At 29.9% G+C, this 26558-nt stretch overlaps 2 protein-coding genes across 2 annotated transcripts; both read left to right on the top strand.

Moving 5' to 3' along the window:
- Positions 1–4662: 4662 nt before the first annotated feature.
- LOC101489795 (probable methyltransferase PMT2) lies at positions 4663–9388 on the top strand. The gene is made up of 7 exons (XM_004489988.4): positions 4663–4887; positions 5827–6478; positions 6615–6825; positions 6993–7287; positions 7424–7792; positions 8288–8365; positions 8605–9388. Exons 2-7 carry the CDS (start codon positions 5834–5836, stop codon positions 8831–8833), a joined length of 1827 nt encoding a protein of 608 aa, XP_004490045.1. The 5' UTR covers positions 4663–4887; positions 5827–5833; the 3' UTR covers positions 8834–9388.
- A 6423-nt stretch (positions 9389–15811) lies between these two features.
- On the top strand, positions 15812–17616 carry LOC101489481 (protein PHYTOCHROME KINASE SUBSTRATE 1). Its single transcript, XM_004489986.4, has one exon. It carries the CDS (start codon positions 16086–16088, stop codon positions 17439–17441), a length of 1356 nt encoding a protein of 451 aa, XP_004490043.1. The 5' UTR covers positions 15812–16085; the 3' UTR covers positions 17442–17616.
- Positions 17617–26558: the final 8942 nt, after the last annotated feature.

The following is a 26558-nucleotide window of genomic DNA, read 5'->3' as shown; positions in this document are numbered from 1 at the left end:
TATATTGCTTTTTCAGCTGATTCTTGAACATTATAATCTTATTCTTGGCACAAAATTTCTCTTCTCAACTATGAGCCACATGTCATTATCTTGAGACCTAAGAAACAACTTCTTTGTACCGTTTTAGAAGTTGTAACTAGATCCATCAGCTTTAGGAGATCTGTTTGATGATCCTTCCTTTGGAATGTACTTTGCTTTTGAGATTACTTCTTCCAAAATCTTTTTCTCTAACATTTGTTAAGTGCTCAAACTTTCGAGGTAGAGCTCTAATGCCAATTGAAGTAACAAGGTATTTCACAAGAAAAAAGGAGTTTGAATTGCAACCTTTTAAAAATTCAAAAGCTATCTCAAGTAAACACGGATTATGGTAAGTTGTTAGTGATGTTTTATCGTAGAGAACACTCTCAAGTGTAATAATGCATCTCAAAATTAAACATAACGATGTTGTGTGATTTGTGTATATTTAAAATAAATAGTAGATAGTAAGATAGTCACACACATAATTTATAGTAGTTCACACTTAATCTTTGGTTACGTTCATTCCTCATCCTTGTGAAATTTTGAACTATCTCCATGAGTAAATACTATTCTTGGTACTTGACATTTTTACCTTAGATCACTACTAGATCTATAGAAGCTGTAACACCCCAATTTTTTTACAGTGCGAGTGAATTTTTTGTTTCAAAACAAATTCATAAAACAAAGAAATAAAGAAGGAAATACTTTTGGATAAATATTTAAGTCATAACACAACGACAAAAGTCAACAGTATTTACAAGCAGCGGAAATAGTTTTTGAAACAAATATCCAAAGTATTTAAACAACAAAATACATCGGAGCTATGAGGCCTATCAGACATAGCTCATACCTCTGAGGTATTCTCAGCAGACACCTGTACAAAAGCACTGCCCCAAGAATTTTAACTCCCACACGTCACATCAAAAAGTGGTACATGGACCCATTGAAATAAAAGTCTAGCTGACAATATGAAGTATATGTACAATCTTCCAAATTGAAATAAATACATCCATGAAAGAAAGACATATATCCCCTATACAACCATCTAATCTGACCATGCTTCAAAAAACTATACAACCCGAGTGATCTCCACATGCCCCGCAAGATCCTCATGACACAGCTCCAGTCAGGTGTGTCCAATCTACCTTCCAATCTACAGGGTACTAACAGTGGGAAGATCTTGGTTCTCATTTGAGGGCAAAGCCCATATTTCCACAATAATTGTAAAGGGCCACCAACCGAAATTAACAATTAACATACAACATTTAAATTTAAGTGCATAAAATAACCTTTCAACTTAGCATGCACCTTGAAAGGGTTTGCATATGCCAAACATGCATAAACAGAGTTGAAAAATGAAGTTTTAAACAAAAGTGTACTGTCGTATTCGAATACAGCATCTCTGTATTCGAATACAAGGTTGTTTCAGAAGTCAGTAGCAAAAACATCATAGTTGTATTCGACTACAACCTTGTGTATTTGACTACACAAAAGTCAGTAGTCAAATCATGATGGTTGTATTCAACTACAGCTCAGTGTATTAGACTACCACATCAAAAACATGCATAATTCAGTTTTGAAACGTTTCGAAAAGGTTTCGCAATCAATCCACACTTACACACAAATTCAAACAATCACACTTAGCAATTATGACACAATCACAACAACAATTTGAGTTTACACACGCAATCATAACCTTGAATCAAACATGACTCGCGAGGTTTCGCAATCAATCAACAATTGCACACAAATCCAAATAATCACACTTTGCAATTATGTCATAATCACAACAACAATTTGAGTTTACACACGCAATCATAACATTAAATCAAGCATGACTCGCGTGACAAGCACCCTAATGCAATGCGTACATGCCAAAATGCATGGACTCGGAATTCCAAACCAAACCCTCCTCGAAGGGGCGTAAATCTTAATTGTACCGCCTATCACAGGCCAAAATACTAAATTACCGAGGTGCCACCTATCACGGGTCAGCACGATTTACTGAAGTATAGCCTATCACGGGTCTTACACCTTAATTCCAAACAAAAACCCTCCACGAGAGGCGTAAATCCTAAACGTACAGTTCCTCACGAACAAACACGAGTGCAGTCTCTCACGGACAAACACAATTTTCTAGGGTGTAGTCTTTCACGGACAAACACCAGTGCAGTCTCTCACGGACAAACACGATTCACTAGGGTGTAGTCTCTCACGGACAAACACCAATGCAGTCTCTCACGGACAAACACAATTTTCTAGGGTGTAGTCTCTGACGGACAAACATCAGTGCAATATCTCACAGACAAACACAATTTTCTAGGGTGTAGTCTCTCACGGACAAACACGTTTCACTAGGGTGTAGTCTCTCACGGACAAACACGTTTCACTAGGGTGTAGTCTCTCACGGACAAACACCAATGCAGTCTCTCACGGACAAACACAATTTTCTAGGGTGTAGTCTCTCACGGACAAACACCATAGTTAAATCCTCGTAAGGATAAGATGAACCACTCCACTCATGGAACCATCCTGTGGCCCATCGCGATCACCACTTAACATTGTGGCCCGTCGCGGTCACCACTTAATCGCATCTCAACGCACCTTAAACATACATATAACAGTTTTGAACACATAATCACATCAAAACTTAATCACCATAACATCACACGCAATCACACCACAATTATTCATAATATCAATTATGAGCACATAATCACATCCAAATTAATCTCCACAAATTCACTTATTAACCACCTCAAATTTAATTCAACAATTCACCAATCACTTTCAATTTTCTCAATTCCCACCAAATTTAATCTGCAAATCACTCATATTACAACTCCACATATTTTAACCATAATTCACCCATTAATTTCCACAATTTCAAACATAATTTTGCACCAAATTAATTTCCACAAATCACCCCTCAAACACATCAAAACAATTTCCTCAACCACACTTAAATCACCTTAAATTCATTTTTCATAAATCCACACATAAAACACCTCTCAAAAATTCATAATATTAATTATGAACACATCATTCACGACAAACATAAATCATCACAAACCACACTTCAAAACACACCGAAAACAAATTTCACTAATTCACACATAACCGAATTAAATTCATTTTCCACAAATTCACACCTCAAATACATCAAATTTCTTTTCCAGAATCTCACATGTAAGGCCCTAAATGCAAACTAAAAATTTGGAAGGAACCCTTACCTCCGTTGTAGCTCTAACAAGCGATTACGACACCGCGATTAATTCCGGTAAAATTCTCGCTCGCGTCGTCGCTTCCGTAGTTGGCTCACTAGCACCGTAGCGGAGAGATGAACAACTTTCCCTTTTATCACTTCTCGAAACGAAGCTCAGAAGTCGAAGAAAAGTGGAGGTTTGTGTTTGACGGTTTTGAAAACCCCTAATACCGTTTTTCTTTGTTTTCGAATCAGCGAAGAAGAAAGAAGACGAAGAGATGAAGTCGAGTAGCAGAGAAATGTTTTTCTTTCACTAACTTGGTTTTCTTGAAGCCAAAGAAAGAAAAAGTAAATGGAAGGAAGAAGGAAGAAGAAGGAATGGGTTCGCGAGGCGGAAAAACGATTCTGCTTTTCTTTCTTTTCTTTCCTTCTAACGTTTATATATATATATATATATACTTAAAACCAAACCAAACAAATATCTAAAAACTCTTACACACATTACTTTACTCACATCTTAAACTATTTTGATAAAAATATCTACTCTCGTCGCAACTAAATTGACAGATAAATTTTCAGCAACTAGTGATATATTTAACAAAATTATCTGGTATTAAATTCTTCACAACGTAACTAAATTATTCTTTGACAAATAATTTTAATCCAATTTCTAAAAATATATTTTTGGCATTTAACTCACAAAATACCAAAAATTGGACTAAAAACCTAAAAAATTCAACATAAAATACCCCTAAAATTGTACGATTTAGGATTTAAAATTAAATGTCTTATAAAAGTAATATTATTAAAACATCGACAAGCTTACGACCTTAGTCCAACAGACTTTATATAAAATCACTCATTCATCTCAAAGGAAGGACTTCAGGATTTTTTTTTTTTTAAAACAATGAGATAGTGTTTGAGATCTTGTTTGTAAAACTCAAAATCTAGTTTGAGAAGCAAATATAAATACCCACACTCAAATTATTGTGATCAATGAATCTTAATAGGAGAGTTAAGTGAAATTTTCTTCCTTCTAATATTTCTAATGCATTTAATAGAAATGAAATTAATTTTCTTTAATATAAATTTTGTTGATTATTTCACTTTTTTCTTTCTTTATCATACTCTTTTTCCTATGAGTTGTTTTGGATTTTTAACGAGTATATATCTCTGAAAATTATTTTTTTAGATTTTGATATAATTCTCTAAACATGTATTTTTATTTTTAATAACATATTTATAATTTTAAAATTATTTTTAAATGTTGCAAATAACATGTAATTAAGTTAAGATGTCAACAAATTATGTGATGACTTTATACTCAATTTTTCCTTAAAAAAATAAATAACTGCATTCATACAAAAATAATCCATTTCCTCTTTTTTTATTTTTCTATCTTTTTTCGACTTTTCCTTTCCTTTTTCTACTGTTGTTCATGTCAATATGATTGACGCGGTTGAAAGCTAATGATGAGGAGAAGCTCTTAGGGTTTTATAGATATTTTTTTCATTCACTCGTTTAGCTTCTCTCACTGCATCAAACGCCAAATAAAGAAGAAAAAATATCCTAGTTTGTTTCTCCTTTTTTTCTATCTTTCTTCTCTTTCTCTTACAAAATCACAGATCTTCTCAACCTTTGCTCCTTCCATCTTCATATGATCGGTAACACTAACATCTCTCCCCTCATTTCAATTTTTCTCCTTTTCTTATTCCCAATTTTTTCCTTTTTTTTAATTTTGTTTTTTTCGTAATGGGTACTTCAAAAGTTGAGTTTTTTTGTGACCATTTTCTGTCCCTAGTAAATTTTGTTTAGTAACATTTAGTGGGTCTTCTTCATTTATAACATTGAATTTGTCATTAGTATGCATCTTGCACTGCAAGTACTAAAGCTAGATCCCATATAATTCTTAATCTTAACTTGTTGATTGCCAAGAGTAACATGTCTCACTCATGGAGTTTTAGCTCCATGCTGTTGACAAGATCTGAACCTTGTTTTGCATTTTTTTTCTACTTTTACTTTCAATATTCAAATCATCTATGAATCATATACATAGACACGACACTGACACGTTGACACCGGTAGTAATTCGAGCAAATGAAAGAAATTGAGTTTAATCAAATGTTTTCATATTTGGTAAACATCGGAAACGCCTTTTGATATGAAGTGTCTAAGCTAAAAACGCCTTTGATTTGAAGTATCAGAGCTATATAGCTAATAATTGCTTCATGATAGTGATTAAAAAAGTAACTGATAGCAACTTGTTGTACCTTAATTTAGTTTATTGGAATGTTTGTGTTGTTAGTTTATTCATTGGAAGCCGTTATCTTGCTTTGACTAAAATTTATGTTGTTATGAATCTTGAGTGGATGGTGTAAGAAGTTAAAGTATGGTTTTAAATTGCGGTTGCGGTCACGTTGCAAACCAGTATGTTGCGGTAAAATGCAGACAATCTGCAATTGTGGTTTCGATGTCGTAGTAGAGACTTGTTAAACCGTTATATTGCGGTTGCAGACCTCAATTTAACACCATAAAAGTTAGCCTTTGGAAATAAGTAAATCCTGTGGTTTGTGTAGTTCTGATTAAGAAGTGGTCTTTTTCAGATACTATATGGCTAAGCCAAATTCAGCTGATAGTAGGACCAGAAGCTCTGTACAGATCTTCATAGTAGTTGGTCTATGCTGTTTCTTCTACATATTGGGCGCGTGGCAGAGAAGCGGTTTCGGAAAGGGAGATAGTTTAGCATTGGAGATTACTAAGAAAGGTGCTGACTGTGATATAGTTTCGAATTTAAGTTTTGACACTCACCATGGTGGAGAAGTTAGCAAAATTGATAATGTTGATTCAAAACCTAAGGTATTTAAACCTTGCAATGTCCGATATACTGATTACACGCCCTGCCAAGATCAACGGCATGCCATGACCTTTTCTAGAGAAAACATGATTTATCGAGAGAGGCACTGCCCGCTGGAGGAAGATAAGTTACACTGTTTGATCCCAGCACCGAAAGGGTATGTAACGCCGTTTTCATGGCCAAAGAGCCGTGATTATGTTCCGTATGCAAATGCTCCCTACAAGAGTCTTACAGTTGAGAAGGCCATTCAGAACTGGATCCAGTATGAGGGAAATGTGTTTCGGTTCCCTGGTGGTGGAACCCAATTCCCTCAAGGGGCTGACAAATATATTGATCAAATTGCTTCCGTGATACCTATAAAGAATGGTACCATCAGGACAGCGCTGGACACTGGTTGTGGGGTACGTTACGTTTGTCATTGCAAATTCCTTATGGCTTGTATCATACTCTTTTGTCATTTTTTTCATGCTAATTTGATTTGCAGCATATTTAGTTTGTTTTAGCTATGTATCCGTAATGTAAGGTTGTTTGACACAGGTGGCAAGTTGGGGTGCATATCTTTGGAGCAGAAATGTTATTGCCATGTCATTCGCACCGAGGGACTCTCACGAAGCACAAGTACAATTTGCCCTTGAGAGGGGTGTACCTGCTGTCATCGGTGTCCTAGGAACCATAAAATTGCCTTATCCATCTGCAGCCTTTGACATGGCGCATTGTTCTCGTTGCTTAATTCCTTGGGGATCAAATGGTGAGAAATTTTCATTAAGAACTATAATATGTTTGTATGAAGAACTTGCTGTAGATAAGGAAAGACAATGCTTATCTGCTCATTTCGTTCTGTTTAATTTGTCATGTTATATCGTATGACTTGTGATCGAAGCTGTTTAAGAGTGCATTTTGGGTTTTTATTGGTAGGTGGAATTTATATGATGGAAGTTGACCGAGTTCTAAGACCTGGTGGTTATTGGGTGCTTTCGGGGCCTCCAATCAATTGGAAGGTTAATTACAAAGCCTGGCAAAGACCTAAGGAGGATCTTGAGGAAGAACAGAGAAAGATTGAAGAGGTTGCTAAGCTCCTTTGCTGGGAGAAGAAGTCTGAGAAGCATGAAATTGCCGTCTGGCAAAAAACTGTTGACTCTGAAACATGTCGAAGTAGGCAAGAAGATTCTGGTGTAACATTCTGTGAATCAACAGATGCTGATGATGTTTGGTATGTGCTTGCTTTCTTTTGGTGTTAAAATACTTTATATATTTTAGCATCCATGATTGATATTCCATTTATTTATTTTTACTTACCGTGAGATCATATGAGCAAGCATAAATCTAAGAAAAATTTGTGGTTGCAGGTACAAGAGAATGGAAGCCTGTGTTACTCCCAATCGTAAAGTCTACGGTGATCTTAAGCCTTTTCCGCAGAGACTATATGCTGTCCCTCCTAAAATTGCCAGTGGCTCTGTTCCTGGAGTTTCAGCTGAGACATACCAGGACGATAACAAAAAGTGGAAAAAACATGTAAATGCTTACAAGAGAATAAATAAACTCCTGGATTCTGGAAGGTATCGCAATATCATGGATATGAATGCTGGTTTGGGTAGTTTTGCTGCTGCTATTCAATCTCCTAAGTTGTGGGTCATGAATGTCGTGCCTACCATAGCCGAGAAAAATACACTGGGTGTCATATATCAGCGAGGACTTATAGGAATTTATCATGATTGGTATAGTTTTCTATCTTCCTTCTATTTTACTCCATCGTGTCTTGATTGTATGTATTAAAATGTTTGCTAAGATAATAGAGTAAACAACAATTTGGGTTCTTGAATATGTCACGTGCACTATCGTCATTCAATGTATCAAAATTACAACAATATCTCCGAATGTATCTTTTGCTAGTCAGCTTGGCCCTCAAATGTGTCTTCTATTTGTGAGTTTGATCGATAAAATTTCTAAAAAAGACATAATCGGGTGTTTTTGAAGTTTCGATGCATTCAAAGACTATAATGACAATGCCGTACACAATTAGGGACCAAAATGTGTGTTTACTCTGATAATACTAATCTTACACTATTATTCAAAAGAAGTTCATGTTGTATATTGTATAATATGAAAATGTGAACTCTATCTTATATTGTTGCTAGTTATACAATTTTCTGTGATCAGGCTGCTTCTTTCTCGCATGTTTTCCCATACTTACCTGTGCCTTTATGATCCAGGTGTGAAGGTTTCTCCACATATCCGAGGACATACGACCTCATTCATAGCCACGGTCTCTTTAGTCTGTACGAGGACAAGTGAGTTTTGTCTTGATTATATGGTTATTCAATTATCCTTCCAATTATTTTTTAATTTGAATTGAATATAAGGTCTTAATCAATAATTTGCATAGAGTGCATTATAGATTTTTGTGTAGGTGGTATGAAAATGATTCAGATAATGAGTTTCAACAACTTTAGTCATAGTTACAATGGAATATGCAATGATTGTGTTCATTTTTGTGTCTCAAAAGCCTGTATCTAATGATTAAATGCAGATGTAACATAGAAGACATTCTTCTTGAGATGGACCGGATTTTACGACCAGAAGGTGCAGTCATATTCCGCGACGAAGTCGATATCTTAATCAAGGTAAAGAAAATTGTTGGAGGAATGAGATGGGATACTAAAATGGTTGACCACGAGGATGGTCCACTTGTTCCTGAAAAGATACTAATTGCTGTCAAGCAGTATTGGGTTGCTGATACAAATGCCACATCAACATAACAACCACTCAAAGACAAATTGGATGGCTTGGCCTTAGGTTGCTAGTGCTATTCTCAATACAATCCTCCTTATAGAGTTTATATGATTGTCATATAAGCATTTTGGCTAGATTTTCATCACACCTGTGGCACAGGGAGGGCTGTTCTACGTAGCACCAACATTTTCAGATTGAAATTGTGTTCGGTATTTGACACTGACACATGTAGTTCTATTAAATCTTTCATTTCCACAAATTATTACGATGTCTACTACATGTCATTGTCATGTTTGTGTCAGTGCTTGATAGGGGCTGGTCAGTTATGCTCAGTTGTCCCTTAGCTCGAGGTTTCTGGTATTAGACATTTTTTTCTCTTAGAATTTAGTTATTATCTTGTTATAGGATGTTACATTCAAAAGCCAAGCAAACACAGGCCTTATATTCAATAGTTGTTTCATATTTTTTCTCAATTTTAAGTTGAAGAGTCTACACTGGACCCTGTATTGAGTGATAATTTGTCCACGTTTTGTAATCTTGCAATTGTGTATGGTTATATCTTCCTGGTTAGAATTTCTTCATTGCTTGCAAGTCAGACAAAAATTGAATTGCTCCTTGATTTGATTATTTTTAAGGGTATGTTCGGATTGGTAGTATAGGATGAAATGAAGTGGTATAGGATAAAATTGCCTCTGGCTTATGTTGCTAAACATGAACTTTGCAAATAATTTGGGTCTTGCATAGGTTTGCAATTTTTCAATTTAGTCCAATATATAATTTTTATTTATAATAAGTCCAATATATAATTTTAGAAGAGTTTGATTTTGTAATTTCTTTTTTAGTTCGTAAAATTAATGTAGTTAAAATTCAAGATATTTATATGTACTGACTTTTTCATAGCTAAAACATATTTAACGTGAAAATTGGTGTGAACTTTTCGATCTAATATAAAACTAATTTTTATAACTTCATTGAGGTTCGAGGTAGAATCCTTTTTGGGTGATGATATGTGGTGTTCATCCCATTTGGCCAGTATTACCCCCTGTTTTCTGTTGAGTACGTCAATAATTTTATTCAGTTTTTTTTTTTAGAAAAATAAGCTTCATTCAAATTCTAAAATAATAATAAAATAATAATAGTACAATTTAATTGATTATGAGTTGGAATATTTCTCTCTCATATTTTGAGATTAAATTTGTTTCTTTCGTCTCAAATTATATGTTATTTTGATAATTTCATATAAATTAAAAAATATATTTAATATTGTATAAAAAAGAGAAATTATAAGATATTATTCTATAAAAATATCCTCTAATAATGTATGAGAAACATAAATTAAAAGAATTAGAAAAAAGATAGATTAAGAAATAGTAAAAAATATATTAGGAAAATAAGTATTAATGATTTATTGATATTATAAGATTACATATATATTTTAATAGAATATAATTTGGGACCAAGGGAGTAATGATTATATACAATGATTTTAGCTCCTAATGAGAGAAGTAATCTAATTAAAATCTTAATCCTAACAACTAATTTTTTTTTTCTGTATATTGACACTGATCAAGAATAATGTAAGATTTATAGTTTTAATCTCGTCCAGCTATAGAAAAAATAATATTTGTCGGTATTCGCCCATATCAACTATATGGTAGCCTCTGACATGATCAATTCAACTATATATTGACAAGTCATATGTAAGATTGAAAGAATGTTGAATTGAGTGATGACCTCCATAAGCCTCTTATTCAAAATACGGTAGCAATAAAACAAGTTTTTTTACCTTTGAGAACATTGCACTAAGAGCAAAAAACAAACATCATCACACAATGACAAGGAACAAACCGACATCACACTTGAAGTGACAAAATCATAGATAAAACACGAAATAAAACTAAATCTATGTTAAAAAATACTTGTTCATTATACCTTGATAGAGTTATCAATACAAAATTATTAATAGGTCCAAATTGTAGTGGACAATTAGTAGTTATTGTTTTTTTTTTTTTTAAAAAAAGTTATGCAGATCGCAAACCAATTAATGAATCTACTTAATTAAACTACATAAACTATGGTGTACACGGTGCAATTCCACGTGGACCAAAATTTAAATTAACTAAAAAATGTAGTTCAAAATGCACGGCGATAGCAAGTTAAATGAATCGATTTGTGGACCTCACCTCATATACCAAACTCTAATAATGAGGAAATATAAAGTGTAGGGTTAGTAAAACAAGTTGACCTAATTGAACTTGAACCATTCAAATGGACCAATTTGAGAGGCGAGCGGGTTGTAGCAAGTCACATGTCACACATGTTCATAGATGTAGATATATACAGGTTGAGTGTAGATGGAAAAAAATAAACTCATGGTTATTCGAATTTGACTGCTTCACTTAAGATTTTAAGTATAGAATCCCAAGTTTTTAAGGTGAATTTTTCAATCTCACTTAATCTTCACAGCACTAGTATGATAAATCGTTTGTTTGATTAAAATTTACTCATGAATTAACATAAATATTGAAATTCCATCATGTTTTTTTCTAAAACAATGAATTTGAAAATAAAAGAACTAAAGAAAATGAACAATCCAATAAAAAAAATATATAAAGTACATTATTGAACCAATCCACCTGAATCACTAGGGGTGTTCATGGTTATATGAACTCAACCCATTAATATGAGATATTGTATAGTTAAAATTTAGTTGTTGGACAATGTTTAAGAATTTATTGCTAATTTAATTAATTTAAGGGTTTTGTTGTGTTTGTAGTTGTATTTTAAGTATTGAATAATATGTTGCGATATAACTTTATTATTTTTTAGATGTTTAAATATTTAAATTTAATTATATTTTTTAAAATAAAAAAAATAAAAAATTATTATTAGTGAATCCAACCAACCTGCTCCTCCTGGGTTGAGAGTTCAACTTGAATCCAAATAAAATTGATTGGTTTGAGTATTTGATTTGACAAAAAATAACTCAACCTAATCAAAGTATACCGCAATGCATCATCACCCACAAACTCACCTCGACTGAAACCCGCCTAAACTTTGCATGGTGAGATGATTTGACAAAATTGAAGGCAAAACCACCAATTAAACAACTCATATATTTAGACTGGAACCCACGCATTAAAGAAAAATTGGAGTGATGTTGAGGCCTACTTAAAAAGCATCTTGATTTGGGGATAGTAAATATTGTATTTGATTTGGGGATTTCGATCCACCATATTTGCCGGGGGGGTCTGGGTTCTATAATTGGTAAGAGACAAACCTTGTTGTATGCAATAGCTGTAGTAGATCCATGGAATGAGTGTATTATGTATCCATCCTTTTTTGACAAATTTTACTTTCACAGTATCCACTGATAATTCGTGGTGCTCTAGCTACCATTTTATACCTATTTGGAAATGAAAACAAATAAATAGTCAAAACAAAACAACGCAAAAGTGGAAATGACAAATTAAGCCCGTGAAATATATTGTCAGTTATTACGGGCTGGGCTGGGCTAGCTGATGCCTCTCATAAGTGTTGGTGAGCAGTCAATTTCAATTCAACATATGGTGCCCAGACTCCAAGACCCCTCGCGTTAGGAAAAACTCAAGTCTCTTATTAAAGGAAATCATACCTGTCATTTTACATGTCGATTTTATAAAGAAAAACTCCATCAAACATAAAAAAATTGTAGACATTAAAGAGGCGAATCACTTTTTTTTTCATTTAACAATTATAACTTGTTTTATTATAGATTAAAACTGCAATTAAATCGAATTTGATAAAGAGAAAATATGATTTCGATGGATAGGTCTGAAAAATAAAATATGAGTCACTTTTCCTTTGGGAAATATAAATTTGATTTAGTGGAGTTATAAAGAAGTTGCGTATTCAATTTTCACCTTCACCAAAATACTAAAGATAACATCCACCCTTGAAAAAAGAAAAATAGTCACTTCTCATTCATTTAGCTCATTTCTATTCAATAACCATTTATGATTTGAATTTCAGCAATTAAGGGCAAAACCAGAGTGAAAAGAAATGACTATTGAAAATGACTGTTGTGTTGTCTATTTTCGTCAAAATATATATTGGTGTTAAAATATATTTCTGCCTTAATTGATCCGGATTCAAAGTATGTTGTATTTTCTCTAATAACCGGTTATTTTTGTCTGTATATAATATATATTTTATTCCATTTATAAATCTATTTTCTTCTGTATGAGTTCTAGTCTCAATAAAAATACGTATTTTGTACTGTTCATATATATATATATATATAATTTGAATATACCTCACCTATTATGTATGGCTGTTAGAGTAGGGGAGAGTACACTCAAAAGCCAGTAAAAAAAATGAGAGTAAAGGAGTATCAATCAAAGGTTGAATAATGAAAAATACTGATAAAGAGATTCTCTCTCTAGCAAATGAAATTGTTTTGTTGATGATACTTTTAATTTTCGAGATCTATATCTACCATATTGTATAGATATGGAATCTATGGTTATACTAGATGAGGGTATCGAAAAGACAGTCAAGAAATTGATAAATAGCTAGATAATGAAATATCAATCATCAATATTCAATAGTATTGAGTATCAAAAAATATAATTATTATATCAAGCAGCAAAGACAATAATATTTTAAAATAAGAGTAAAATGTGTACTCTATTTTACTTCAAATACGTGATCTAAATGATAAAAATTATGAAAATATTTAATATTTAAAGTGCGAATTTGAATTTGCAATACTCAAATTTTCTACATCTAGAATAAATAATTTAAAATATTTTAATTTTATATATTGAGATGTTAACAAAGAAAAACAAATAATCACCAAAAATCAAAATCATCGTAATAATTTTGACGAGAAGGTAAATCGATCTTAATTATTAAAAAGATATTAAATGTTTCATATTACACTTGTATAATTTTTTGTGAGATTGTTTGGGAGTATTTATAAAAATAGATTATAAGTTGTAACTTATACGAAAACAGTTTTACTTTATTACACTTTTTAATATAGAAATAGTATATAGATAAATGTTAATATTATAAGATGGAAGTGTTTGGACCATAAGCACTTAGTTTATGCAAAAAAAAATAATCTCAAATGAATCAGATTATGCTTACTGTACCACTTGAAAATGTTCACTTGATATAATAGATGATCAACCTCGAAGAAGTGATTTGATTAAACGCCTAAAATCTAATCACAAAAATTTAATAATATCATAACCTAACTTTTTGAAAATATTCATAACTAAAGGATTTTGGTTTTCAACAAAGACACAGTAACATGGGGTCCTCAAAGCTATTTATTTATCTGATTTTGGGCTTAAAATGTGGTGTACAATACTAGCATTATTAAATCTTGTCAATATCTAATGTCTGGTTTGTATTTATACGGTTGATATGATAGATTACTTGTGGCACGGGTAATAAATTTTCCTGCTATGTTGGTACATTTTGTGTGGACAGAAGCATATATCTCTATGAAATCAAGCAGACAAACAAGTTGGTTACTCTCTATGTCAGGAATGATTTTCTGTGGTATCATTCCTCCTAAATTCAATAACTATTTAATCTAAATGGTAATTGTAAGTTGTGGGGCGTGTTAATTTTGTGAGGTTATGTTAGAATCAATTCAAATTTTAAAATAGTATTAGAGTGTATCTGACTTGTTGACCGTCTACGATTACTATGTAGACTATTGTTACAAATAGTATGAAAAACATAAACAAATGAATACATGAGATATCAAATATGATCACAAAGTTCTTACAAATGTGACTTCTACTTTTAACCGTAGAGCGGTTGCAATTCTTTTCTATTAATTTCAGACTTAAGATTTACAATGAATAACTTGTATTTAAATACTACAGTTCAATTTACAAGATTATCTCTTATTGATCTGTTCACTTATTACTAATTATGAGTCATACTCAACAATTATATTATTATTTAGTCTTGGACGTGTGAGTATGTATTAAGATTCTCAAAATCTAAGATTTGTTAAGTGACACTGACCGATTATACGTTCAGCCAAGTTACGTTACGTTATCAGTGTCTTGTCTTAGATGTGAGAGTGTGTAATAAGAATCTAATATTAAATAGTGATATAACTTAAACGATAACTATTAGTGACAGACATTTCTCACTTTACAATTCAGTTTTATAGAATTGAGTTAAGCTCGGTCTCAGTCCGAATTCTAAAAATTCTATTGAGAAAACAGCAAAACAACTGCATTAACTGCAATGACCAGTAAGTTCCTTCATGTCTCTTTCATGTCTGTCATGATAAAATCTCACTAGTCACTGGCACGTTCGGTTCTATTCCATTTGAATTATTTAAAAAACATTGGACTATTCACTGAGGGGTAAAGGGATTAGATCCAACTGTTAAAAAGGAAAAAAAGACAATACTTCTAAAAATGATGGGACTATAGATTATAAAATCAAGTGGATTATAACATGTTCCTCTCTAGTAGTTATCAGCCTCCCACCTGGAAGGAGACAAATCATAGGCTTTTCCATTATAAGCAACAAATCACTGTTAATTAATATAATAATTAGCACCTAAACTTTGTTCATTATGCATGTTATTAGGCAAATAATTAATATAAACTGTTATTAGTCTAAACCAAATTAATTTACATATATGATGTCTTGGATAACACAGTTTGATAGCTTAACTATTGATCTGAGTTTGAATCAAGATATAAAAATGCAGTCGCGTTAAAACTTTTGAGTGAGAGATTCGTCGTTCATTATTGCCTTATCCGACTCGAGAGATTAATCTGTGTAGTTGCGCGTGAAGATGGATATTCAATTTGCACACACAAAAAAAAAACAAGAAAAGAATAGCAATTTCCTTGTGAACACTATTGGTGAAGTGTCAATTAAGCTAGAAGCATATGGTCCTACTTAATTGACATTTTCCATCTTCCATTAGCCTACATATAGAGCTACTCTTAAATAAGCCAGGCAGCTCTATTAACCATATTCATTCAAAATCCTTTCTGCCATTTCATCTACCTTTTTTTTATCCTTCACATTATTGAGTTTTCCTTTGAGTACCTTACCAATTCTTCTGACCCTTTTGCACTGCAAAAGCTTTTCATACCATTATTTCTCTTACTTCATTTCTCATAGTGTTATAATACTATCTTTGTCTTTACCACTTTTTTCTTTCTCTCATTTTTATTCCTCTCTTGCTCTCTTCAAATAGATTCTGTTATACCATTTTCTGAGTCCTTTGTAGTTGAAATAGAAGCCATGGTTATCTCAGCAACCACTTCAAATAGAAGCTTCCACCATCAACTACAAACTTTCACATCCAAAAATAACAACAATACCCTCCATCATGAAGGTTCTTTCTCTTCATACTTGAAAAAAAATGAAGAGACTTTTGCTAAGGCAAGTCAACCCTTTAACAGCAACAGAAAGGAACCTCTTCATCTTGGTGTAAAGAAAGAAGAAGATGGAGAAATTGGAGTTTTTGATGCTGAAAAATACTTCAATGGAACAGAAATAGATACTCCAAGAGTTGCTAATAAATACAACTACATGAAAGACCAACAAAATAGAAACTACAAAGTTCAATATGGAACTCCAAGTGTTGGCTCAGAATCAAGTTTGAATAGCCAAAGTGCACTTATAGAAACTTCATTGAAAAATTCTTCAAACAACATTAAAAAAAACCAAGTTCATCCTAGAAAGAGTCTTTTGGCTTCTCTTGGTTGCAAATGTTCTTGTTATGATAAAAATTCTGTTGATGTCAATGACCATGCAGGTGAAATCAGTTTCAACAAAGCTAATACTACTTTTGGTGCAAAAACAACCTCAGAGAAACTCTACAAACATGATTATCAAGATTATAATCATTCATCCAAGAATGAAATAACTAATCACCATGCAAAAGAACTTTTGATGAATAAAGATATCTACTTACAAAAACAGGAAAAATTACAACAAGTAGAGAATCCAAGAAAAACATTGGAAGTGTTTGGTTCACCAATATTAGATGAAAGAATCGTCAAATCAATGAGCTTTGATAAGAGGTTATTAACAATATCCTCTAGGGAAACACCTCAAAAACATGAAGAAGAAGAAGAAGAAGAAAAGGACTTTTATGAAGATGCTGAGAGTGATGCAAGTTCTGATTTATTTGAGATTGAAAGTTTCACAGGAAAAAACTCTTTTTTCACAAGAACAGCTTCAAATGCTGCTTCTGGTTGTGCTAGTCCAACAACATGTTATGCACCAAGTGAAGTAAGCATTGAATGGAGTGTGGTAACAGCTAGTGCAGTTGAGTATTCAGCTGTTTCAGATCATGAAGATCAAGACTCAGCAGTAACTATAAGGAGTCCTATAAGAACAGCCTTAAATTCAACAAATGGTAAACATAGAATCAATAAAGAGATGCAAAGGCGGCGACCGAGTAAACTGTTGGGATGTAACAGTCAGAAATCTGTTGGAGTTGCTGCTGATGCTTTAACTATGAATGAGAAATCAAATGTTAAGGTGACAAAGTTTAAGGATGAGAGTAAGGTGGAAAGTTTTGTTGGTTATGCAAAACCACCTCCTAGGAGATCACAATCACCACATGCTGCACAAGTTTTGTATGTTTAGATGTTGGTTTTTGTATAAGTGTATCTTAATTAATTTTCTATGTACTTGGAATTTGTTTAATTATGTGCACCTTTGAGTCTTTACTTAGTGTAATTCACTTGTTATTTTATTGGATACTGTGGTTTCAGAATAATTGGTATAAGAAATAGATAAGAGAAAAGGCTCTTTGTTTTCATATTTAATTGAAAAATTTAATGTGTCATATTTTTGTATGTTTCATGTTTTTAGATGAAAAGGAAATGCAAATTCAAAGGAGGTTCAGGGCTAAGGTAAAGATGGATATTTTAAAAAATAGACAGGATATCGAAACATAACTTGAAATCACAATAAAAAAACTCGTTGATCGTACGTGTAGAAGTGAAGTTATGTATTAAAACTTTTAATAAATATCTAATAAATCAATTTGACGCAGTCAAACACGCTCTTAAATATAATTTTGTTACATGTTACCTTCTAAATTGTTACATAAAGAGGAGTAAAAATAATTTTACATCTCTAATAAATTTCTCATGCAAAGAAAGAAATTTATAGGCATAAAAAACCACTTCAAATGGGAATTGGTCATCTGTCTCCCTCTAACTGATTCCCATTTGTATTCTTCTGTTTGTTTTGATTATTTGATATATACTTGTAATAAGTTTTTGCACTTTCTGGTAGAAATCAGAATGAATGGCTTGTATTCATGCATTTGGTCTCACACAAAGAAATATATTATAGAATATGAAAGATGATCTCGAATTGTCAAAGCATTGGAAACAGCCTCTTCAAATGCTCTTTCTCATCAATTGCTTGCAACTTGCATAACATTTTGTTTTTATGCATTGTTGGGTCTTCTTTTTGCTCTCTTCTTTTTTCTCATCAAATGAGAATAAAAAGTGGATGGACCTACAAAGTTGAGAAAACAAAATGGTTGGTTATACTAATTGTGTTTAGTAAAATATTAGTTGATAGCTATTAAGTTAATTGAAGTATTTGATAAAATTAGTAGATTTAAAAATGTAAAATAATATAAAAATACGTTGTTTAATTCTTAGTTAAAAATAAATTTTATCAATTAATACTTAAAATATTTTTAAAGTAGTAATTTAATTTTTTTTAATTTAAAATTTATGAATCGGTTATATTTTTTATTTATTTTAAATTAAAATAAAAAATTATTTAATTTAAAATATTAATTATTTTAAATTTAAATTATCTATAAAAAGTTAAAATTATAATAAATAGTTTATTTATTAATTTGATATTTTTTTATTTATTTAGCTAGCTTATTTATTTAAATTATTTACTTTAGAATATTATTTATTAAAATTATTTTAAATTTGATAATTTATAAGTAAAATAAATTATAAAGGATAAAAAATATTTTAATATGATAATAAGGATAAAAGTGAAAGAAAAAATTATGAACTATAAATATAAATTCAAAAACTACTTGAATTAACTTGTCAAAAAAGGCTATAAGTTATAAACTATAAACTTATAAATAACTGTTGTCAAAAAATATTATAAGTTATAAGCTATAAACTCATAAATAACTTTTATAAAATAAACTTTGTAATTTCGTTTCTTTTATATTTTCAAACAGACTATATGTATAGTAATTCATTACAATTAATTGGAATTCACTTTAATAAATTGGAAATTCAAGAACAAAATTCATGTTCAAAATAGATATACACTAGCGATTAGTGACACCAAGTCCTTTAACACATGTCACAAGACATAACCAACCATTTCACAAAAGAAAATGGTTCACCATATTCAAAGATATAAATCGACCAAGACTTCAAAAACAATTTCAATTGTTTTCCCTCTTCACTTTGCATGACATTTTCTTAGATGACCACTAACTTTTTATTTTCATTTAATATTTTTTTTTAAAGGTGACATGCATAACTTTTTCATGTATACATCAATCAACAAAAAGGAAATAAAGCTATTACAAAGTTAACCATCCTTCAAATACACCAAAGGACAATCATTATAAATTACACACTAATGATTTTTCCATCTCTTGTGATATAATTATGTGGTTATAAGAGTTCATATATATATAGGACATACAAAAAGTGTTGTTAATAAATAGCTTTATTGATCAGACAACTGTTTAAGAGATAACCTTCAATCAATCTCAAAAAGGTTTGATAGAATATCCTTACAGTAACACTCAACTAGCAAAAAAGCGACATCATTCATAATTTGATCACCAAGGGAATGAAGCCAGCTGCATTCAATTCCTATAACTACCTCAAAATTAAGGAGTTCAATAAAGAAAGCCATTCATCCCTTTATCTCATTATTCACTAGTTGATTTAAATTTTGAATTAAATAAAAAAAAATTACTCATTTTTACTTATATTATATTATGAGACGAAAGGAATAATATATATATTAGAAGTCTTTTATAAAAAATAAATAAATTAGGGGAGTCATATCTCATACAACATCAAAGAAATTCATTTACAATTTTATTTAATGAACTAAAAGTAGACGGTACAATTTGAAATAATGTTTGATTTAGTTAATTTTCTTCTCTAAAATCCAAGCCCATATAGTATTTGATTAAGGCCTACTCCTAATTAAATGAAAGCTCCATTTCTTTCAATTTGCAACAAATTCAAAATATTTTTCGTGCATTAAATCAAGAATCCAAAACTTCTATAATCAGCTGCATTATAAAGCCAGTTGTAGACAATCTAATTTGTTAAATGGAAATTCAATTTTTTCAAACATGCAACAAATTTGAATTTTAAGTAAGGAATTACAATTTTTGATCTGTTAAAAATGGTATGCTATCCTCTCTAATAAAATTATCAACCATTTGATTAATTCGATGGTTCATAGTCCATTGAGTGACACCAACAAATTAATAAATGAGAGGTGAAGATTTGGTGCATATAAATTCCTACATGGACCGTGGCGTAGCATGTAGCCATGTGATAATGTGCTCAACAAGCTATTTATTGTTTACAAAGAAAAAGGAGATAAGACATTAATGCCACAAAAGGATTAGATATATGTAAAATCTAATTGTAATGAGATGCCAACTTTATTGTTTGAACAACCTTTGTGTGTGGTTCAAATTAAAAGATTAATGGTCCATTCAAATTCAAGTCTACCTGTTACAATATTAAAGTCTAGGAGGCTATTTTTTTTCTAAACCCAACATGAGTTTGCAAATAAACATCTAAATAATATACCATCCAATTTTGCACATCTCAATGTGTGTTTAAGACAATTTGTTATGATTACATAAACACTTTTAAAAATATGAGAATTTTTTTAGTAACAAGAGTACGAGAAATATATATATATATATATATATATATATATATATATATATATATATATATATGTGTGTGTGTGTGTGTGAATCTTTTCACAGCTATTGCACTATTTATCAATTTATTATGTACTAGCTAGTGACATCTTTTCTGACCTAAGTGGCAAGGACCACGAATAATATGATAGTATTTAAGTCCTGTGATTGGGCCCTAGTGGCCTTTATGTTGTGCCGTAAAGAGCCTCTCTAAATAATATACTCATTATACTATTAATTAAACTTGAAATATGACCCCAAAGAAATGTGTTTGGAGGTCATTTTCTAGAGTCTAAAATATCTTCATCATGAACCAAGTAATAAAGTATATATGTTCCTAGTTAGAATATGAATACGACCTAAGATGCTTAATTTAAAATACTAACCAATTATTATTTCTACACATTTAAGAAGTTAGGCTTGTAGTTTTAGATGGATGACAAAACATATTTTTGACACCTATTATATCAAATTTATTTATGTTGTAATATATTAAAATAAACCTTCAATTTTATTGAGTGACACGTCATACATTTATTTGTCACATCATAATATTTATTTCACGTCAATTATATTTTATATGACATTTTTTATATGTTTATATCGTTTATCTCACATATTTTATTTTTCAATTTAGATTTTGCATCTCACACATCATATATATATATATATATATATATATATATATATTGAGAATCCACAAAAAAGCTCCTCATGAAAACAATTTTAATATTTTCTCATTTTAATCAACTTTCAGTGCTACTATATTTTTAACTTTGTATATTCAAATTAATTGGTAACAAAACATATCATATTTTATGTTATCTCAAGAATCATTCTTATGATTTCTTCTTAAACTTTAGTGGATAACACACTTTAGATACAAACTTTTGTTACTTCCACAATACTAAATCATTTATGACTTCTCAATTCTCACCCAAGTATCAAATGTGAAATGGTGTAACCTCTTGGTGACTTCCTTAGTTAAGTCAAATCAGATCATTTTCTTTCTCCACTTGAATTTTATCTATGTCTTTCAGTTCTATTTTAATTTGGACAACACATTTTCTTTAACTAATGACCCGTTGAACACTTTAGAATTCTTAAACAAGAAAATGACATTTTCAATTCCTTTACGGTTCACACCAATGGTTCATTTGACCAATATTCTTTTGGCTTAATGCATGTATAAAAAAATAATAAATAAATTTGAAAGTAGTGAGACAAGATAACTTCTCAACAAAAACAAAAAGAAGAAATGACAAACAATTAAGAGAAAATATAATTTTTCAATGCGTATAGTTCGAGTAGCGTTGAATAAGATAGACTTGGTGAAAAAAATCTATGATAAACAAAAAAAAAAACTATTTTTATCTCTATGATAATCACTCTATAATTTTTATATCATAATATTGCATGCATCTTTATGATTAAAAAAACTAACAATAAAAAACATAACTACTATTATAAACTTAATTTCATATTAAGTTACTATTGGTAATTAATTACATTTAAATACATCACAATATTTTAATTATATTTTAATTTAAAATATAATAACCATCTTAATACCACAAAGAAGAAAAAAGACAAACAATTAAGAAAATACAATTTGTCTATGTTTATACTCTGATGCATTTTGAATAAGATGAATTTGGTGAGGAAATCTATGATAAACCAAAAAAAACTAACCTTATTTGTAAAGAATAATCACTCTCTATAATTTTATACCATAACTTTGCATAGATTTCTATGATTAAAAAACTAACAATAAAAAACATAACTATTATTACAAATTTAATTTCATATTAAGTTATTATTGATAATTTATTACATTTAAATACATCATGATATTTTAATTACATTTTAATAATTAAAACGTAGCAATCATCTTAAATGACCACAGGCACAAAATATATAATTAAAACATGATCATCACAAACTAATTTCATAACTCTAATTAAAACTAATAATAAAAAACATAACTCCTATAACAAACTTAATTTCATATTAAGTTACTCTTGGTGATTCTATTTATGTATAATTCATTACACATAAATAGATCACAACATTTTAATTAGATTTAAATTATTATAGCGTATCATCTTAACTACCACAATATATAAAAAATATAATCATCGCAACTTAAAAACCAACAATCCATTACATACAAACAACCTTAGAAAGTTTAAACAAAAATAAATAAATATAAAAACAATTTTTTTTTAATAAAAATTAGTAATATAAATGATAAAATATTCAAATAATTTTAAATGTTTATTTAGATATTAAAAATAATCAATATACAACTTTTGTATTTTTTTTTTATTATTATTACTGCATCGACACATATATTTACCATGTATATAATATACAAATAACAATTAGTTAATCTCATAAATTATTTTTGAGTTTTTTTTTCTTAATAGTTATCTATGCATGTAATTACCATGAACATTATTTTGAAACATTTTAAAATGTGTAGAAAAAATATTACAATTTTAATAATTTATTCATGATTTATATACTTCTTTTTACTTAGATAATTTGTATACTTTATATCACCAATTATATAAATTTTCACTTAAATCATGGTTAATATTTTATGTCCATGAAATGTCACTTAAATGGTAAGATTTTGATATTGTAGAGAGAATTTAAATTCAACTCGAAATGATTGTAAAATAATAATTAATTATATTTTAATTAATAATAATTTTTTCATCCATAATTTTTTATAATCTTATCTGATTACAAAATTAATACATTAATAAATTATATATATAACTTTCAATAAAAATTTAGACTCTAGTATCAATAATGGCAGAGAAAGGATAAAACAAGAGTCATTTCAAAAATAAGATGACTCTATTTGTGAGGGACGTGTTAGAAGCTGAAACAAGTAGCACGTTGATGTCGTGGAGTGATTAGATATTTAGTTAAAATTGTCGTTATTTTATTTTGATTTAATTGTAATTTTATTTTCTTTATTTTTATTAATTCACAAAATTGATCACTTTGTTTTAAAAGATTAATAGTTTTGATCTCTTTTTAAATAATATAATGTACAATTCTATGATATAGAATCATCTAGATGCATTAATAATTTATATGTCATTAATTAAATTATAAATATGAAGAAAAAATGAAATTGAAAGTTAAGCTTTTACGGTATTTTATTCTAATTTATAGGTGTTATTCATTCTACGTCAATGTATCATATGATATGTTATTTAAAATATGTCACGTCGCTAATTTTAATTAAAAAATCATAAAAATTGACTAAAATTGTCGATTTTTTAAATAAAAAAATTAATCACGTCAATCAATAAAAATAAAAGAATTAAAACCGCACGTTTTATTTTCTATTCATGTACTTTTTTTTCTTTCTATTTTCTATTTAAAATGGGTTTTTGCTTTGCCTGAGTTTTAGAATTCCAGGCATAGCCTACAATTTGAACCATTGCAAGTAGGGGTGGGAATAGGCCAGGCCAGGCCAGGCTTTGAAAGGCCTGAGTCTGGCCTACGATGAATCTTTGAGGCCTAAGTCTGGCCTACGGCCTATGATAGGCTTTTTTTTCGGCCTGAGCCTGGCCTACGGCCTATCATGGCCTGGCCTGTAAGCCTATTTAAAAGTCTTATTCACATTAAAAATAATTTTTCTAACAAAATAATTTAAAAAAAATATATGAAACAAACACCCTTTAAACCCTAAAAAATGATTTTTGGTTTAAAAGAATAAATTTTTTATTAAAACAAACGCACTCATTATTATCTCTCAAACAAATGGTCTCAAACAAACTCAGATTATTATCTCTCAAACAAATCCTCTCGTGCAACATCATATTTAGTAATAATATATATATATATATATATATATATATATAAAGATAACAAATAAACAATTATCTATAGCTACATGATGCTCTACACATATCGATTTATATGATTCTCCATATATCAATACTAATGTGTATATGTATATATATATTAAATAAAAAAAGGATTTTTCTAACAAAATAATTTTTAAAAAATATGAAACAAATACCTTTTAAACCTTAAAAAAATAGTTTTTGGTTTAAAAGAATAAATTTTTTATTGAAACAAACGCACCTATTATTATCTCGCAAACAACTCAGAATATTACCTCTAAACAAATCCTCTCAAACAACTCGGAATATTACCTCTCAAACAAACTCATATTCAGTAATAATAAAAAATTAGGGTTTCTAAATTTATATACTAATAATATATATATAAAGATAACAAATAAATAGTATTGGTTTTTATAAAATATAAAGTAACAAATAAATAATATCGGTTTTTATAAAAAAAATATGTTGTTTTCATACATGTTTGTTGGAGTGAGTGCAATAGAAATTAGAAGAAAAAAAAATAGAGAATGCATGTAAAATATATATAGGTCGGTCTGTCAGGCCTAATAGGCTTTTTTACAAGCCTGAGCCTGACCTATTTACATAAATAGGCTTTAAAAACAGCCTGAGTCTGACCTTTTTATTAAACAGGTCAGGCCATAGGCCCCTGTCGAACGGCCTAGCCTATTCCTATCCCTAATTGCAAGGTTGGCTCAACCTAAGATGAATTTTAATATGAAACTTATTTAAAAATTGAATTGAAGATCGAACCAACAAAACCTTCGGATGATGGTTCAACCGGTTGAACCACAATTGACCCGTTAGATGATCCATTCAATAAATAATAAAAATACATGAAATGTATTAAAATATTCAAAATTTCATAACATATGAAATAAAAATTCATAAAATTTATAATAAATATTCAATATCTATAATAAATATATTAAAATTCACAATAAATACAAGTCTTTATAATATAAATTTAAGTATCAGATCTCGTATGGATCAATCGATCAACCACCGATGTTTTGCAGATTAAGTGGAATAAAGGTTTAAGTGAAATAATTGTTTTTTTTATTTAAGTTAAACTTAAAGAGATTTATTTTATTTTTGCAAAAATAAAGGTGAAGTGTTTTAAAAGCGAGACGGTTTTTAAAAATTAGGTGTGATTCAGTAACACAACTTATCTAACGTGATTTTTTTAATTTTTACAGATCAACGGTTTTCTTATGTTGACTGAACCAAACATAAAGGTCGAACCGGCTGGTACGATCTGTTCCAATTTTTAAAATATTGATTTAAAGTCTATAATAATATTTTAATAAAAATATGTTTTGTTTAAATATTATTTTTTCAAACATTTTAAAATGAAAAGGAATTTGTTAAATTATTGTAATTGATTATGTTTAATATTTATTTTTTAATAGATAGTAATGTCATCGCAATTAATCTTTGAGATAATATTTATTTTATATAAGATTTTATTAATTACTTTTTGTGTTGAGTATAAAAGAATATATAAAATCATTGACTTGTGACATGATCACATGAGAACTTTTTATTAAAGATATATTTTTTTTTTTAAGTCTAAAGTGATTGTTTTGGCGCCTTACCCTTGAACTAGCTTTGAACACTCAAGACTTAAATCACATTGTTGACGACTAGATCTTGGTGAATGTTCATCTATCCCCTCTGATTTTGTTTCCCCGCCTCAAATACACTATCAAAAACTAAATCGAAAGATAAATATCGGTAGTGTATTTTACACTACCGGGAAAAAAAAATCTAGTAAAAAGCCAAAAAAAAAATAGGAGATTCAAGACGCATTCACCCTAGATCTTCTCCGTTGAATGAAGAATTCATTGAAATCTTGGCTATAGAAAAATAAAAAGCGGGAACCATCAAAATTGAGGTGTAGGG

The sequence above is a fragment of the Cicer arietinum genome, chromosome 2 (genome assembly GCF_000331145.2).
Source record: "Cicer arietinum cultivar CDC Frontier isolate Library 1 chromosome 2, Cicar.CDCFrontier_v2.0, whole genome shotgun sequence".
Lineage (NCBI taxonomy): Eukaryota > Viridiplantae > Streptophyta > Magnoliopsida > Fabales > Fabaceae > Cicer > Cicer arietinum.
This window is presented reverse-complemented; position numbering and strand designations above follow the sequence as displayed.